At 46.8% G+C, this 15,229-nt stretch overlaps 2 protein-coding genes across 8 annotated transcripts in view; one reads left to right on the forward strand and one right to left on the reverse strand.

Annotated features, from left to right (window-relative positions):
* The window catches only part of CIAPIN1 (cytokine induced apoptosis inhibitor 1), an 18,831-nt gene extending 18,215 nt beyond the window's left edge, over window positions 1-616 (reverse strand). The window contains exon 1 of one of the 2 annotated variants that reach the window (XM_032157439.2): window positions 520-616. The gene's annotated coding sequence lies outside the window, so the exon portion shown is untranslated. The remainder of the gene's footprint in view (window positions 1-519) is intronic. The other variant, XM_032157440.2, reaches the window with a different exon arrangement.
* Window positions 613-14,390, forward strand: COQ9 (coenzyme Q9). Of its 6 annotated transcripts, none has more exons than XM_032157437.2 (9): window positions 613-756; window positions 4,201-4,369; window positions 5,965-6,100; window positions 9,642-9,784; window positions 10,069-10,153; window positions 11,387-11,491; window positions 12,697-12,852; window positions 13,178-13,231; window positions 13,712-14,390. In XM_032157437.2, the coding sequence occupies exons 1-9, from the start codon at window positions 684-686 to the stop codon at window positions 13,745-13,747; spliced, it is 957 nt and encodes a 318-aa protein (XP_032013328.1). In that variant the 5' UTR covers window positions 613-683; the 3' UTR covers window positions 13,748-14,390. The 6 variants fall into 6 exon arrangements, with proteins under 6 accessions (XP_032013328.1, XP_032013329.1, XP_058297006.1 ...); XM_032157438.2 differs by lacking the exon at window positions 613-756 and adding an exon at window positions 801-869; XM_058441023.1 differs by lacking the exon at window positions 613-756 and adding an exon at window positions 943-1,214.
* Window positions 14,391-15,229: the final 839 nt, after the last annotated feature.

The following is a 15,229-nucleotide window of genomic DNA, read 5'->3' on the forward strand; positions in this document are numbered from 1 at the left end:
ATCATATCAACTCAACACGCTGGGGGTTCGGACAAGTTGCAGGTTCGAAATTACAATCGTGAGCTCAGGTACCCCCCGACTCCAAGTCTTTCGTGCTTTGCTGCCAGGAACCCCCAGGGACCGAAACGTCACGGGGACTGAGGCCCAAGGTCACAACGATTGGCTATTGGTAGGACCGGGTCTCAGAACCAGGTCTCCCGGACCCCAGAGCTCGGGGCCCTTTCTCCTCAGCGTGGTGTCCCCGGGGCCTCAGAGTAGGGCCGGCTGCGCAAGGGACGAGGCAGCCGGGGAACGGCAGAAAGTCCCGGTCAGGACCCCGGGGCGGTTAGGGCCGGCCCTGGCCCCTCACACCGACTTCTCAGGAATAAACCAGCCGGGGCTTTCAGCGGGGCGGCCGTGGCTGCGTTTCCATCGAGGAACGGGGTGGGAAGAGGAAATGAGAGGATGTGGGGACGAGGGTGGGCCGGGAGGGGACAGTTGAGGGAGCTCTGGCGCTCAGCTGGCCCCCACCACTCTCACCTGCCGCCTGGGCTGGCTCCCGGCTTCTCCCCAGCCGTGGACTCCACGCCTCGCGCCTCTCGCGAGAGGAGGAGCCTCCACGGCGCGACTACTTCCGCCCTCCTTAGCGCCGTGGTCCCGACGCTGCCGGTCGCGTCGCCGTGGGCTACGTGCCCGCTTCCAAAATGGCGGCGGCGGCGGTGTCTGGTACGCTTGGCCGGGCGGGCTGGAGGCTCCTGCAGCTGCGATGCCTGCCCGGTGAGGGGGCTGCCAAGCCAGGGAGAGGCGGGGAGCGCGGAGGGGGCGCGAGGCCGGCTTCAGCTGGGTTCGACGGTGGGGGGAAGAGGCCGTTGGGGCGGCCCGCGAGCAAGGTGAGGTGAAGGGCATCGGCGCGGGCCCGGGCGAGCCGCCTGGCTAGCTTCGGCCCTGCTCCGCTGCCTGTGAGGGGCAGGTGCAGCGGGGCAGGGCCTGTCACCCACATTTCATGGAGTTAGCAGAGCCTCAGAGAGGGCTGGGGGTACAAAGGTCACGCAGCCTGAGCCTGTTGGTTACAGAACTGGCAGTCGCAGACCCATTCTCAACTCCATCGCCAAGTCCACTGGAAGGACAGGTGGACACGGCCACAGAGAGCCTAGTCCATTGTTTCCCGAAAGCCAGTCGTTTCCTCACCACTTCACGAATTCTGTGGGATACTCTCTTACCACCTTTGCCACTATGTACTCAGTATTTTTATTTTTAAATAGGAGTTCTTAAAGAGGAAACTTTATATCACTGTCATAAATGGAAAGCTAATATCGCCTTTCTTAATTAGAACGTATGCATTAACCCTTTAGCATACATACATAACTGATGAAACGTTCACCTGTATTTCACCTAAAATCTTCTCATGACCCTCAGTGGTACTACAGTCATACTTTGCATCTGCTTCTTCCTTTTCAAAGTTTTATGGGTATTTGTGCCATATCTTTCCGTACATGTATTAAAATATTGATATTTACATACTATTCTGTTTCTTTTTTTTCTTTTTTTTTTCTGAGACAGGGTCTGGCTCCTCAGCCTCCCAAGGAGCTGGGACTACAAGTGCGTGCCACCCTACTTGGCTAATTTTGTTGTTGAGACAGAGTCTCACTCTGTCACCCAGGCTGGAGTGCAGTGGCACAATCTCGGCTCACTGCAACCTGTGCCTCCTGGGTTCAAGTGATTCTCCTGCCTCAGCCTTCCTAGTAGCTGGGGTTGTGCCACCATGCCCAGCTAATTTTTTATTTTTAGTAGACGGGGTTTCACCATGTTGGCCAGGCTAGTCCAAAATTCCTGACCTCAAGTTATCCGCCTACCTCAGCCTCCCAAAGTGTTGGGATTACAGGTATGAGCCACCGCCTAGCCCCCTTTTGTTGTATTTATACGAAATTCCAAACTAAAGATGTGTAGTAAAAGTAATGCCTATGACCCCGTAAATCCACCAAGAGAAATGAAGGTATGTGTCTACAAAAAAGTTAGTACAAGTATAGTCATAGCAATTTTATTCATAGTAGCCAAACACAGAAACAGTCCAGTTGTCTAGCAACAAAATATTTTTTTTTTATGGAATACTATTCTGCAATAAAAACTAAAAATCAGTCAAAGAGAAAGCTGGACACTAAAGTGATGAGGACCGTTTTTAATTAACAGTAATAACTATTGCAATAGGGAAAAGAGTCTAGCATGAACGGAGCCCAACCTTGAGTTTAGTGCATGCAGAAGTAACTGGGTGTTTCAAAGAAAAAATGAGGGAGGAGGGAGGAAGGCAGGTGGGGACTCGAGTCAGGAAAGTGAATAATTATAAATAAGATTGGTCTGCTAGCTGGCAGTTAACAAAGTTAGGATTCTGTTTTTCCACAGGGAGACAAGCCCTATCCTTAAGTGTTAGCCAGAACAAACAGTAAAAATTTTTTTGACAGCCTTGAGTTTTCTCAGGCAGGCACTTTAAAGAGGGATAGGGTTATCTTAAGGGATGTGGCCCTGAGTGATGCTTATATTAGTGTGTGTTCAAGTCTTTATAGGCCAAGGTTGAGGCCTAGATAAGAAGAGGGCTCAGAGGAGCCTTGTTAGAGCCTGATCAAGGAGAGAATCTTTGCCAGATCTACTGAGAGGCATAAAAATATGGATCAATCTCAAAAATATACTTAGTGGGCCAGGTGTGGTGGCTCACACCTGTAATCCCAGCACTTTGGAAGGCTGAGGTGGGAGGATTGCTTGAGCCGAGGAGTTCAAGACCATCTTGGGCAACATAGCAAGACTCTGTCTCTATTTAAACTTAAAATAAATATATATATATATATATACACACACACACATATATAGTCCTAAGTGAAAGAAGCTTTACTGAAACATGTACATGTAGATGAAATCTTAGGACAGGCAAAACTAAGACAAGCAAAAACTAACCTAGAGTGAAAAATTCAGAACAGTATGAATGGGGAATGACTGAAAAGGCATAGGAGAACTTTCTGGGGTGACAGTAATGTTCTCTGTTTAGATTGGGTTTAGGTTGTGCAAGTGTATACATTTGTCAAAACTCATAGAAACTTACTGTATGCATTTCATTGTGTGTAAATGGCATCTGAATAACAAAACAGTGAACACAGAAGTCTTCCATGCTAAAATGTTTAGAGATGAATAATACTGATATCTGCAACAAATGCACTGAAAATCAAGATGGATGAATGAAGAACATGACAGATGTGTTGAACCTAGTGGCAGATATACAGGTGTTCATTCCATAATTCTTTCAATTTGCATGTTTGAAAATTTTTATAATAGGCTGGGCATGATGGCTCACACCTGTAATCCTAGCACTTTGGGAGGCCAAGACGGGTGGTCACTTGAGGTCAGGAGTTTGAGACCAGCCTGGCCAACATGGCGAAACCCCGTCTCTACTAAAAATATAAAAATGAGCCGAAGAGTGGTGGCAGGTGCCTGTGATCCCAGCTACTCGGGAGGCTGAGGCACGAGAATCACTTGAGCCTGGGAGGCAGAGGTTGCAGTGAGCCGAGATAATCTCACTGCACTCCAGCTTGGCCGACAGAGTGAGACTCTGACAAAAAAAAAAAAAAAAATTTAGAATAAAAAATGTTGGGAAATAACAAAGTACTATGAGTTGATGCTTAGGAAACATACTTCTCATCTTTCTTAAAGTAAATGGAGATGTTGCAGATATTGCAGATGAGAAAGCAGATAGAGATTAGTGACTTGTCCAAAGATACCATATAAACACTGGAGGAGTAGGACTGAGACATTAAATTACTATTCCAGAGCTCTTGCCATAATATATATAAATCTGTAACATTTGCAAAAGCACTTTTACTTTTTGTTTGGGCCACACAGTGCTCTCATTGAGCAAGTAGAGATTATTACTCTAAATTTGCAGTTTTAAAAATCTGCACATTGGGGTGAAATTGTTTGCCAATTACCACCCAGGTAACAAGTGGTAGAAACAGGTCAAGATGCTAGGTAGATCTTTTTTCCTGTCTTACCACTTTTGCTACCACTTCATGTCCCAAAGTTCCCAGTTTACCCAATATTTTTGTGTGGGACCCAACACTTGGATAAGTGGTTCTACAGGAGTCTCTGGCCTGCTTTTCCTCCTCCTTATCTGTGTTACCACTCTGGGTCTGAAAGGGTCTTCTCTGTTGAATGTCCCTGACTGACCAGTTTCTGTTTCAGTGGCCCGTTGCCGACAAGCCCTGGTGCCGCGTGCCTTCCATGCTTCAGCTGTGGGCCTAAGGTCTTCAGATGAGCAGAAGCAGCAGCCTCCCAACTCATTTTCTCAGCAGCATTCTGAGACACAGGGGGCAGAAAAACCTGATCCAGAGTCTTCTCATTCACCTCCCAGGTAGGCACCAATCCACCTATTTCTGGCTACTTCACATGCTTCAGTATGTCTGTTCCTCCTTCACTTCCTCTCTCCTCTCCATCCCCTTTTGTACCTTCCTTCATTTCCAAGGCCATCTTTGTTTTTTAGAATTTTTTATTTTTTGTAGTGATGGCTTCTCGCTACGTTGCCCAGACTGGTCTCAAACTCCTAGGTTTCAAGCTGTCCTCCGCCTAGACCTCCCAAAGTATTGGGATTACAGGTGTGAGCCACTGCACCTGGCCCCAAGGCTATCTTAGGAAAGAACCTATTGTTTTTATAAAATTGGTGCCTGTTTGTTCTAAAACACCTAAACAGTATAGAGACGTTCACAAAAATAAAGCAGTTTTATCCAAAATTACAGAGATAACCGTGCTAACATTTTTGTGAATATCCTTTTAGATGTTTCTCTAAGCTTATTTCATATGTAAATTTTTGTATAGAATAGATATAATGTGTATAAACTCTATAGCTGTTCTAGAACCTGTTTTTTCACTCAACAGTACATTTGTAATGTCTTTTCATAGCTTAATAGTTGTATAACATTCCGGCAAATAGCTGTGCCGAAATTTATTTAACCTGTCTTTTATTGATGGATATTTACATTTCCTTCACTAGTATAAGAAATAATGTGATAAAGTGTGTGAATCTCTCCTTAGAAGTGGGAGCACTGAGTCAAAGGATATGTACATTTAAAGATTTGTTACTTATGTGGGCCAGTTGCCCTCCAGAAAAGTAATACTAATTTACATTTCCATTAGTGTTTTTTTTTCCTAATCCTGCCATTGAAAAGTTTCTCTATATCTGAAATTAGCGTGTTCCTTTTCATTTTTCTGATTTCCTAACTAAAGTACTTTTCATTTCAATTCAAGAAATATTTTTTGAGGCCCTACTATCATGCCAGGCCCTGTGAGTAATATGGCATTACTCCTGCCCTCAGGGAGGTAGTCTGGTGTAAGTTTAGATGAAGAAACCTTCTGAGCACAGTGTGCTAAGGGCTGAAGACAGGGAACTCCAGGGTGCAGCAATGCCTTCATACCACATGGCCTCATTTGCTGGATTCCTCTCCGTGCCCATGGGGAGGGGAAGGATGATCTAGTTTTTACTCTGTTGGCATTAAAACATTGGTACTGGCTGGACGCGGTGGCTCGCGCCTGTAATCCCAGCACTTTGGGAGGCCGAGACAGGCGGATCACTTGAGGTCAGGAGTTCGAGACCAGCCTGGCCAACATGGTGAAACCCTGTCTCTACTAGAAATACAAAAATTAGCCAGGCATGGTGGCACATGCCTGTAGTCTCATCTACTCAGGAGGCTGAGGCAGGAGACTCGCTTGAACCCGGGAGGTGGAGGTTGTAGTGAGCTGAGATCACGCCATTGCACTCCAGCCTGGGCGACAGAGGGAGACTCTGTCTCAAAAACAAAAAACAAACAAACGAAAAAACCACATTGATAGTGACACAAGAGTAAATGTCTTCCCAGCATGTGCTTAGAGGAGACTCAGAGCCCCTAGTTTCTGGTCATGCCCATTGTACATGCCAGGAGATGAAGTATGCTGGGCTGTGTCCTCTTGTCTCAGGTATACAGACCAGGGCGGCGAGGAGGAGGAGGACTATGAAAGTGAGGAGCAGCTGCAGCATCGCATCCTGACGGCAGCCCTGGAGTTTGTGCCCGCCCACGGGTGGACAGCAGAGGCGATTGCAGAAGGAGCCCAGGTGTGTATAGGTGAGGGTGGGGCCACCTGACCAAGATGAGCCAGGATGGAGTCACACCAGGCAGAGCGGAGGGCCTCATGCCTTGTTCCAGTCTAGCTCAGAGCCCCTCACAGCTGCAAGATTGACTGGGTTTTTTCCCCCAATAGGGTGGAACTGGCTTTATTTTGTAGTTATAAAGAACATACCACGGAGTTGGTTCTTGGGAGTTGTGTTCTAAAGGCAATCTATTAGGCAAGAATTGTCTGTGATCAAAACTACCATGTTTCATTGACTCTAAGATGCCATTGGTTGTAAGAAGCACCATTTTTAAATGCATCAGTAAAAGAGAAAACATACTGCCCTTCGAACTATGACAGAGCACTGCCATGATTCACACTGATTTTTTAAAATGAAAAATATATCTGCATCTTAGAATTAATGACATATGGTGTTTGAAAACCCCCAAGAAGGCACCACTTTGGAGACTATTTTCCCAGAAACTAATAGCATTTCCTGCATTAGTACAGACTGCTGCTTTAGATTAGGCAGTAGGCTCATGTTCAGGCCATGTTGTAGAGAATCCTCCAGCATAGCAAGATACCATCCTCCAAGAGACTGAGGGGATGACAGAGTTGCATCTCCCACCCCAGGCTTGCTGCAGGGCATCTACCCATGGACAGTGGGCAAGGTTGCTGCTTTACTGAAATTTAACTGTTATTTCTTTGTCTTCTCTCACTCCCAAGTGCACATTTGGTAACAGAAGTCTCATTAGTGAAATGCGGGTGCTCTGACTCCACTGTAGGCTCATTGTGAAAACTGAACAATACAAACAAATATAAAAAAGAATGTAGAAAACACCTATAATCACACCAAAGATCATACTGTCAACATTTATGCCTAGATCTTTCAAATTAAAACCCTTTATATGATTCATTCTTTAAATGTTTATTGAGCAAATAATGTGCCCTAGGCACTGTGCTAGTCCAAGGGACATGACAGGGGTCAAGGTGGTCAAGATGGACCTGCTTCCTGCCCTTGTTGAGCTTCCAGTCTAGCAACATTAATAAAATATATACAGACGTTTACTTAGAAAATGTGGTAAGTGCTATCAAGGAAAGGTGCTGTTGGGCTGTATAATGGAGGGACCCGATCATTAGATCAGGTCACAGGTACAAGATTGACTGTTTTTTTTTCCCTCAATAGGGTGGAAATGGCTTTATTTTGTAGATATAAAAGTAATGAACTATGGAATTGGTTCTTGAGAGTTGTGTTCTAAAGGCAACCTATTGGCAAGAATTGTCTGTGATCAAAACTACCATATTTCATTGACTCTAAGATGCCATTGGTTGTAAGAAGCACCATTTTTAAGTTCATCAGTAAAAAAAGAAAACATGTTGCCTATTAAACTATGATAAATAGTTTAATTTGTCCTATTAAGGGGTTGGAGAGCTGGGTACAGTCACGCATGCCTATAATCCCAGCACTTTGGGAGGCCAAGGCAGAGGGATTACTTGAGCCCAGCAGTTTGGGACCAGCCTGGGCAATATAGGGAGAGACCCCATCTCTACAAAAAATACAAAAATTAGCCAGGCATGGTGGTGCTTGCCTGTGGTCCCAGCTACCTGGGAGGCTGGGGTGGGAGGATCTCTTGAGCCTGGTAGATCGAGGCTGCAGTGAGCCATAATGATGCCATTGTACTCCAGCCTGGGCAACAGAGTGAGATCTTGTCTCAAACCATATATGGGGTGGGTAACAGGGTGGTCAGGAAAGGCTTTTGAGCTGAGAATTGAAGAATGAATAGGCTTTACCTGACTTTGTGGGTAGGAGATGGACAAGTCCAAATACAGAAACTGCACAGGCAAGGTGGAAAGAAAAAGAAGGATGGTACATTAGGAGAACCACAGAGAACCACCATGCAGAGAGTGCAGGAAGAGAGACTGGAGATGAGCAAGGCTAGAAAGGTCAGTCGAGGTCAAATCAGGCAAGGTCCTAAAGGTCATGATGAGGAGTCAAGTTTTTCTTCTAAGAACAATTGAAGATATTGGATTAAATTTGGCATTTCAAAATGCTCATTTTGGCTGCCAGATGAAAAGTGGATTGGAGGCAGAGAGAGACTCACTGGGGGCTGCTGCCAGACATACAGGAGAGATGAGGTGGTCTGGCTTAGAATAATGGCAGTGGGTAAGTTCAGGAATAGCTTTGACGTGGGAGGGAGTGACAGGATGGCACCAGAGTTGCAAGTTTGCATGTGTGGGTACACAATGGTGGTGTTTTCTAAGGTGAAGGCCATTGGAAGAGGACCAGCTTTGGGGAAGGGTACAGTCTTGATCCTTGTTGAGTATGAGGAGTTTTTGAGTCAACCAGCGGAGGTATCAAGCATACAGGTCGGGAACTGGAGGAGACAGCTGGACTAGAGATACACATTTGGGCATTATCAGCGTGCATATATATACTGTATATATATATATAATAATTATGGAAGTCAGTGAGATTGTCCAGGGCAAGAATATAATGTCATATGAGAGGGGAGTCCAGACTCTCAAGGAACGCGGACTTTTAAGGGGAGAGTAGAATAGGATGGGCCGTCAAAGTCTAAGTCAGAGCATCCTGATGTTGGAGGCAAAGCAGGAGAGTGTGGATTAAGCAGCTAGACACTGGTTACTGGAGCAACAACTGTTTGGGTGGAGAACTGGATCAGAAATCAACTGGAGTGGATCGAGGTGTGCATAGAAGGCGAGGAAGTGGCGAGGCGTTTGGCTGCGAGGGGTAGAAGAGAACTAGGGTGCACCAAGCAGAGGAAACAGATGGAAGTTTGCACATGATTGAACACAAATGGGAAGAGTACAGAAACAAGAGTGGACCAGGCTCATATGTGTAATCCCAGCACTTGGGGAGGCTGAGGCGGGAGGATTGCTTGACACTAGGAGTTTGAGGCCAACCTGGGCAATGTGGCGAGACCCCATCTCTACAAAAACATTTAAAAATTAGCCAGATGTGGTGGCGCATGCCTGTGGTCCCAGGCTGAGATGGAACGATTGCTTGAGCCCAGGAGGTCAAGGCTGCAGTCATGCCACTGCTTGAGTGACAGAGCAAGACACTGTCTCAAAAAAAAAAAAAGAAAAAAGAAAAAGGAAAGAAACAAGAGTGAGGGTGAATTTACAAGAGAAAATAGTCAAAATCAAGAGGATGAGGTTCCTTGAAGGCAAGAATTATGGGATCTGGACAACAGATGGAAAGACTGGCCTTAGATGTGTTAGGTACAAAGTTGGAGAAAGCAGCTGCAGGCTTAGTTTCTAAAAAAGAAAGAAGACCTGTTGATACATTCATCCCTGAGCTAGTCTCTGTGAACTTGTTATTCAAGCCTAGATCCCACTCTTGCACACACACCAAGGGGCTTTGCGGGGTGGAGGGACCAGTGGTGGTCAGTTTCACCAAAATCACATGGACCCAGAGTGAAGAAATCAAGCTGCTGTTACTAGGAAGAGACTCTAGTGATGAACAGGCAACAAATGTACCCGACATTTGGGCACTGCTTTTCTGTTTTCTGTCTCCCCTTTTGTAGTCTCTGGGTCTCTCCAGTGCAGCAGCCAGCATGTTCGGGAAGGATGGCAGTGAGCTAATACTGCATTTTGTGACCCAGTGCAATACCCGGCTCACACGTGTGCTGGAAGAGGAGCAGAAGCTGGTACAGTTGGGCCAGGCGGAGTAAGTCCCATGGCATTACTACTCAGGGTGGCAGCTAAGGATCAGGGAACTTGGGCTCTACCAGCTATCCCCAGGAGGCCAATCCAAGCAGAACCCAAAGAGAGCAGCATTGGGCAGCCCTGCTGCTGTGATGGGACTGAAACCTGGCAGCCTGTCTCTGACAGCTTTAGTCAGGCCAGCATCAGGAGCTGGTGGGACCCTCCTCCCTAGGGCTGAGTAAACCGTGGAGCACTGAGCCCCTGCCTTTCACTCAGAGACACACTGTTTTCTTTTCCCTCTCCCAGGAAGAGGAAGACAGACCAGTTCCTGAGGGATGCAGTGGAAACCAGACTGAGAATGCTGATCCCGTACATTGAGCACTGGCCGCGGGTACCAAGTCCATATCTAGGCCCCAGAGCAACAATAATCCTAATATTTATCATTCTCAGCACCTTTCACTCAGATGACTTTGTACACTGTTCAGAACTTAGCTCCTCAATCTCTATAAACCCGAGAATACTTAGTACACTTGGTAGAGCTGGGTTTCAAACTTGGGCATACCAAAGAGAGTGACTCTGAGCCATCTGTGTCTCAGTTCTTAGAAATGTGAGTGGTCCGGGTACTGGATCCCATCCTGGGTGGGGTTCTCCTAGTGGCCTGAGCGTGCCACGAGGTCTGCAGGGAGGAGGAATCCATGCAGGAGGTTAGAAGAGTCAGAAGATTTTATTGGCTGTCTTCACTTGAATAACAGCCCTGTGGCATTTTAGATCTCGAGGACTGGGATTTGTCAATTGTCAATGTGATGCTTGGGGACTGGCATATTCGTTGCAAGGGGTTTTTTCACCTTTTTTGAAGCTTCCTTTTTCCTCTGTTTTTAAAGCATGTCACGTATGGGCCATTCTCTGAGTGAAGAAAGTACAGAGTGAAAGTACACCCGAAGTGAGAGGGACTCAGATATCTTGTGTCCTTTGCTCAGCTGGAAGACTACTGAGCACATAGTTTCAGTCATTCAGTTGATAGACATTTGAACACTTATGGTGGTGCCTAACCCCAGGCCGAGTGTGACTCATTCCACCTTGCAGTTAAAGCAGTGGAAGTGCATGTATGAGGCCCTCAGCTGCCTTCCTGATTCAGCATAGTGTTTTCTTCTGGGCTACCTCACTAAGAGAAAACCTTACAGCCAATCCAGGACCTCTCTGACCACCTCCCCAGTGGATGTAGCATTGGTAAAGTGGCAGGATCTTGTTCTGTTTGTCAGTAGGAGCTGATGTGTGTGAACGGACTCCTATCTCTGCTTCTTCCTTTGTGTGACAGACTGGGGTATCTTTGCCCATCCTTGCTTAGACCAGTCTAGATCCTCTCACCCTCTGCATTCCCAGTTCCAAATGCTAGGGATGGAGAATGTGCTTAGGCTTGCATAAGACAGGGCTATGCCCCTGGGCTCTCCTCAGCTGTAGTCAGCATTGCTAGCTGCCCAGAACTCACACCGGTGGGTGAAGATGCTGGTCTCAGAGAACCAGAGCTTGGCAGTCCCCCTCATACACCTCTTGGAGAGATAGATGCTGGTCAACTATGCACCATTACCTGTGAGCAGAGCTTACTCCTCTGCCATTCTCTCCCCAGGCCCTCAGCGTCCTCATGCTCCCTCACAACATCCCGTCCAGCCTGAGCCTGCTCACCAGCATGGTGGATGACATGTGGCATTACGCTGGGGACCAGTCCACTGATGTGAGTGCTTTCTGCAGGCCCACAGGAGGCTGGGAAAGGCTTATGTTAAGCATTTCTTTAAGAAGCTTGTGAAATTTCTTTGATCACAAGCCCCTGCAGGGGGGCTGCAGTGTCATTCCCATCTAAGGTATGAGGAAGGTCATCAAGAAGCCAAAGTGGGATCTAGGTCATCTTCATTCAGGGACCAGCATGCTAGCCACAAACCAGTTATTATTTCTTCCAGCTTGTGGTGACACCAGTTGTTAGAGAGCCTTTAGCGTTGGCAAAAGCTAATTGGGCTGCCATTTTATTATCATTTCCCTCTCTCCTAAGATGTAGATTCTGCAGCAAAATTCCTCTTTTGAAAAAAAGAAATGCCATGGAGGCACCCATTGCTTTAAAAAGAAATTCCCTTCCCCAGCCCATCTTGGCCTGTTTTGCTAAGAGATCAATAAGGCTCTTTCAACAGCACCAGGAAAGAATCTGACTTGTTAATGCTATCATATTTCTGGTAGGAAATTTTAAAAAATACACCTTCATAAAAGAAAATGTGATGATACTTTGTGGAATCCTGGATGAGGAGGCACAGAAATACTCCCACCATAGTTATAACAAAGTGTTTTAATAAACTTCCTCCATGTGGGAATATAACGCCAACAGAGACGGTAGGAAAATGAAATTAGAAAGCAAAGAAATTGAATAAAACACCAAGCAGCTGAGCTGGTCCTCTGAAGAGTAGTTTGCCAGAACAATGAGAAGTTGCTGAGGGACTTGAACTCTCAGCTTTGCCCAGGTATTGTAATCTGTCCATGAGCCTGTCTCAGCCCTCACTTTATTGATGAACACCAAGGTTTGGTCCTAGCTGGCTGATTACAGCATCTTCTGGGACTCAGATGTCCTAAGATGTAGGCTTTCTACTAGCAGTTCCAAAATGGATTGGATGTAGCCAAATCATCTGGGATACTTACTAAGTTTCCTGATTCCTGGCACTTTATTTAGATCCATTGACTCTGCTCTTAAGAGGTTGGGCCCAGGAGCTTGCATTTTTAATCAAGTAGGTAATTCTGATGCTCAGTCAAGTTTGAGATGGTAGTGTTGGCCAGAGGGCCAGATGTATCTGTGAGAGAAAGAAGTAGTCAAGAGGGAACCCAGGAGTTCCCATGGCGTTGGGTAGGAACTGCCTCAGACTTGCCCAGCCCACAGCGGTAGTGTGGGTTTCTTTGCAGTTTAACTGGTACACCCGCCGAGCCATGCTGGCTGCCATCTACAACACGACAGAGCTGGTGATGATGCAGGACTCCTCTCCAGACTTTGAGGACACTTGGCGCTTCCTGGAAAACCGAGTTAATGATGCAATGAACATGGGCCACACTGCCAAGCAGGTAGCTGGGGACTAGCCATTGGAGAACCCTCTTTAGAAGGCATACCTATTCTCCTCAGGTCACAGCTGGTCTTGCTCCCTTTTGGCCTCAGCTGACAGTCCTGAGGGCCTTCCCAGGGGGCCTGGCTGGTTCCTCCTCAGGCCAGCCCTTCCCTAAGAGCCACACTTTGCCCGTTTGTGATTGTGTTGTCCAAAGCTCTCCTTCCAGTAACGTGGCCCCCTTGTCTCCACCTTCTGGGGCTCATAGGCCTCCTGATTTGTCCTGCCTGTCTCAACTTTAACTTTGTGTTGGTGGCCTAAGGGAACCTGACACTGACTCCTTCTAGGTAAAGTCCACGGGAGAGGCACTGGTGCAAGGACTCATGGGTGCAGCAGTGACGGTGAGTACTGCCCAGCACATCCCTGCCCCTCCTCTCTCCCACTCCAGCCCTGTGATACATGTGTTACTGACTTCACATCATTTTGTAGCGCTAACCTGGAAACAATAATCTAATAATAAGGCTGACAGTGGTTCAGCCCTAGTGTCTTGGTTCCAAAAACCCCACTTCTTTATTTTTTCCTGTCATCAGGAGATATCACTGACTCCTGGGACCCTGCTATATCAAGTCTCTGTATCATAGCCACACCTGCCACCTTGCAAACCTGGATCTTGGCCAGGTGCAGTGGCTCATGCCTACCATCTCAGCGATTTGGGAAGATCGCTTGAGCCCAGGAGTTTGAGGCCAGTCTGGGCAACATAGCAAAACCCTATCTCTATGCAAAAAAGAAAAAAAAAAAGAAAGAAAAAGAAAAGCTAGGTCTTTTCTGTTAGAGTCTACAGGCAGCCCTCACTATTCTCTTTATTTCCATTCCCTTGTCAGCTCAAGAACTTGACAGGTCTAAACCAGCGTCGGTGAGAGGAAGGGGTGTAAGCTACAATGCCTAGAAGAGAATGAGCGGACAGATTGAAAGAGCTTTGAAAAGTATAAGGTGCCATCCACATAACCTGGTGTTCATGAGAACACACTAAAGGACTCCTGAGTCACTACCACAGCCACCTGGAAACCACAAGGCATTTGATGCTACTGTTCTGGTCAGGGATTGGGCTGCTTCTTCAGTTCCTAATACCAGACCAAGCCTCCTGATGCCTTTCTGCACTGCAACTGTGTGATTGAAAAATGAGATGTTCATCCAAGCAGTCAAGCCACAGAAACCCAGCATGTCCTTGTCACGATCTCATGGGCACCTTGATCATGTCTTAACCTTCCCTTAACCTTGGGGCTCCCAAGCCAGAGTCAAGGTCTGACGCCACCTCAAGGTGACAGCTCATCTCCAGCACGGCACAGGCGTGTGCACACAGAGGTGTTCCTTGCAGCCCCCTCCCTCTCAGGTGTCCTGAGGTGCTGCTCCTGGGAGCCCCCTCAGAAAACTGCCTCACCTGAGACAAGTGCCTGCTGGACAGAGGTGTGATTCCAGGCCTGGTGTCACATGACACCAGCATGCATTGCAGGATTATTACTGTATTTTGAGTCTGTAAAAATAATAAATATGTTTGAAGTAGTTTCCCGTTGTGTAGTTAGTTTCCTTATCAATCATGATAGGTGTCCAGGACCCCAGAGGGAGACAGGTTCAGTTATGGCAGCCAGGAGACCTGTGTTCTGGCGCTGCCACTACCTAATACATAGTGGTAATTACGGTATCTCTGCGTCTCTGGGCTCAAGTCTTCCCATCAGTAAAATACGGGTAACAGAAGCCTTCCCACAGACCATTAGCTCCCTTGGCTGCTCTTGTCTGACGATTTTAGTGGTACATTCTTTAGCCCCAGTAATTTTCTCAGCCTCTACACTGGCTGGGTTCCCTTTGCATGTCTGGTTAGCTCTGTTTTCTGCTTTGCTCTCTTCTGCCTGTCAGCTGAATATTAATGGAGGAGGTCAGCAACTAATTGAATTTCAGATCTCTTGTGGGTCTTCCACTGGATCCTTTTTGCACCTCTCAATTCCTTGTATCTCTTGACATCCTGTGAAGTTTATGCAGTAGCTGTTCCAGTTTTCATTGCATTCTCCTTTTTCCTTCATAACATCCATCTCACACTCAGCAGACAACATAATTCTTAATTTACCAAGATGACACAGGTTATGGAGCAGGGTTCTGTCAGTGCCCACCCTCTGTTTCAGGAAGAGGTGTCACTTTGCAAAGGCAAACTCCTCTTTATCTGGTTACTCTTCTCCCAACTCTTAAATGTAGGTCCTGCCGAGTTCTGTTTTAGAGCTTTTCTCTGTTGGAGCAGCTGCCACTTTTTTTGAGGCCCATTTAAACCTCTCTCCAGTCTGTTTAGGGGACTTCAGTAGTTCTTTGTTGAGCATGCACCCCACATGGTGCCCACTGCCAGGCACTGGGGA

Source organism: Hylobates moloch, unplaced genomic scaffold (genome assembly GCF_009828535.3).
Source record: "Hylobates moloch isolate HMO894 unplaced genomic scaffold, HMol_V3 SCAFFOLD_6, whole genome shotgun sequence".
NCBI classification, from domain to species: domain Eukaryota; kingdom Metazoa; phylum Chordata; class Mammalia; order Primates; family Hylobatidae; genus Hylobates; species Hylobates moloch.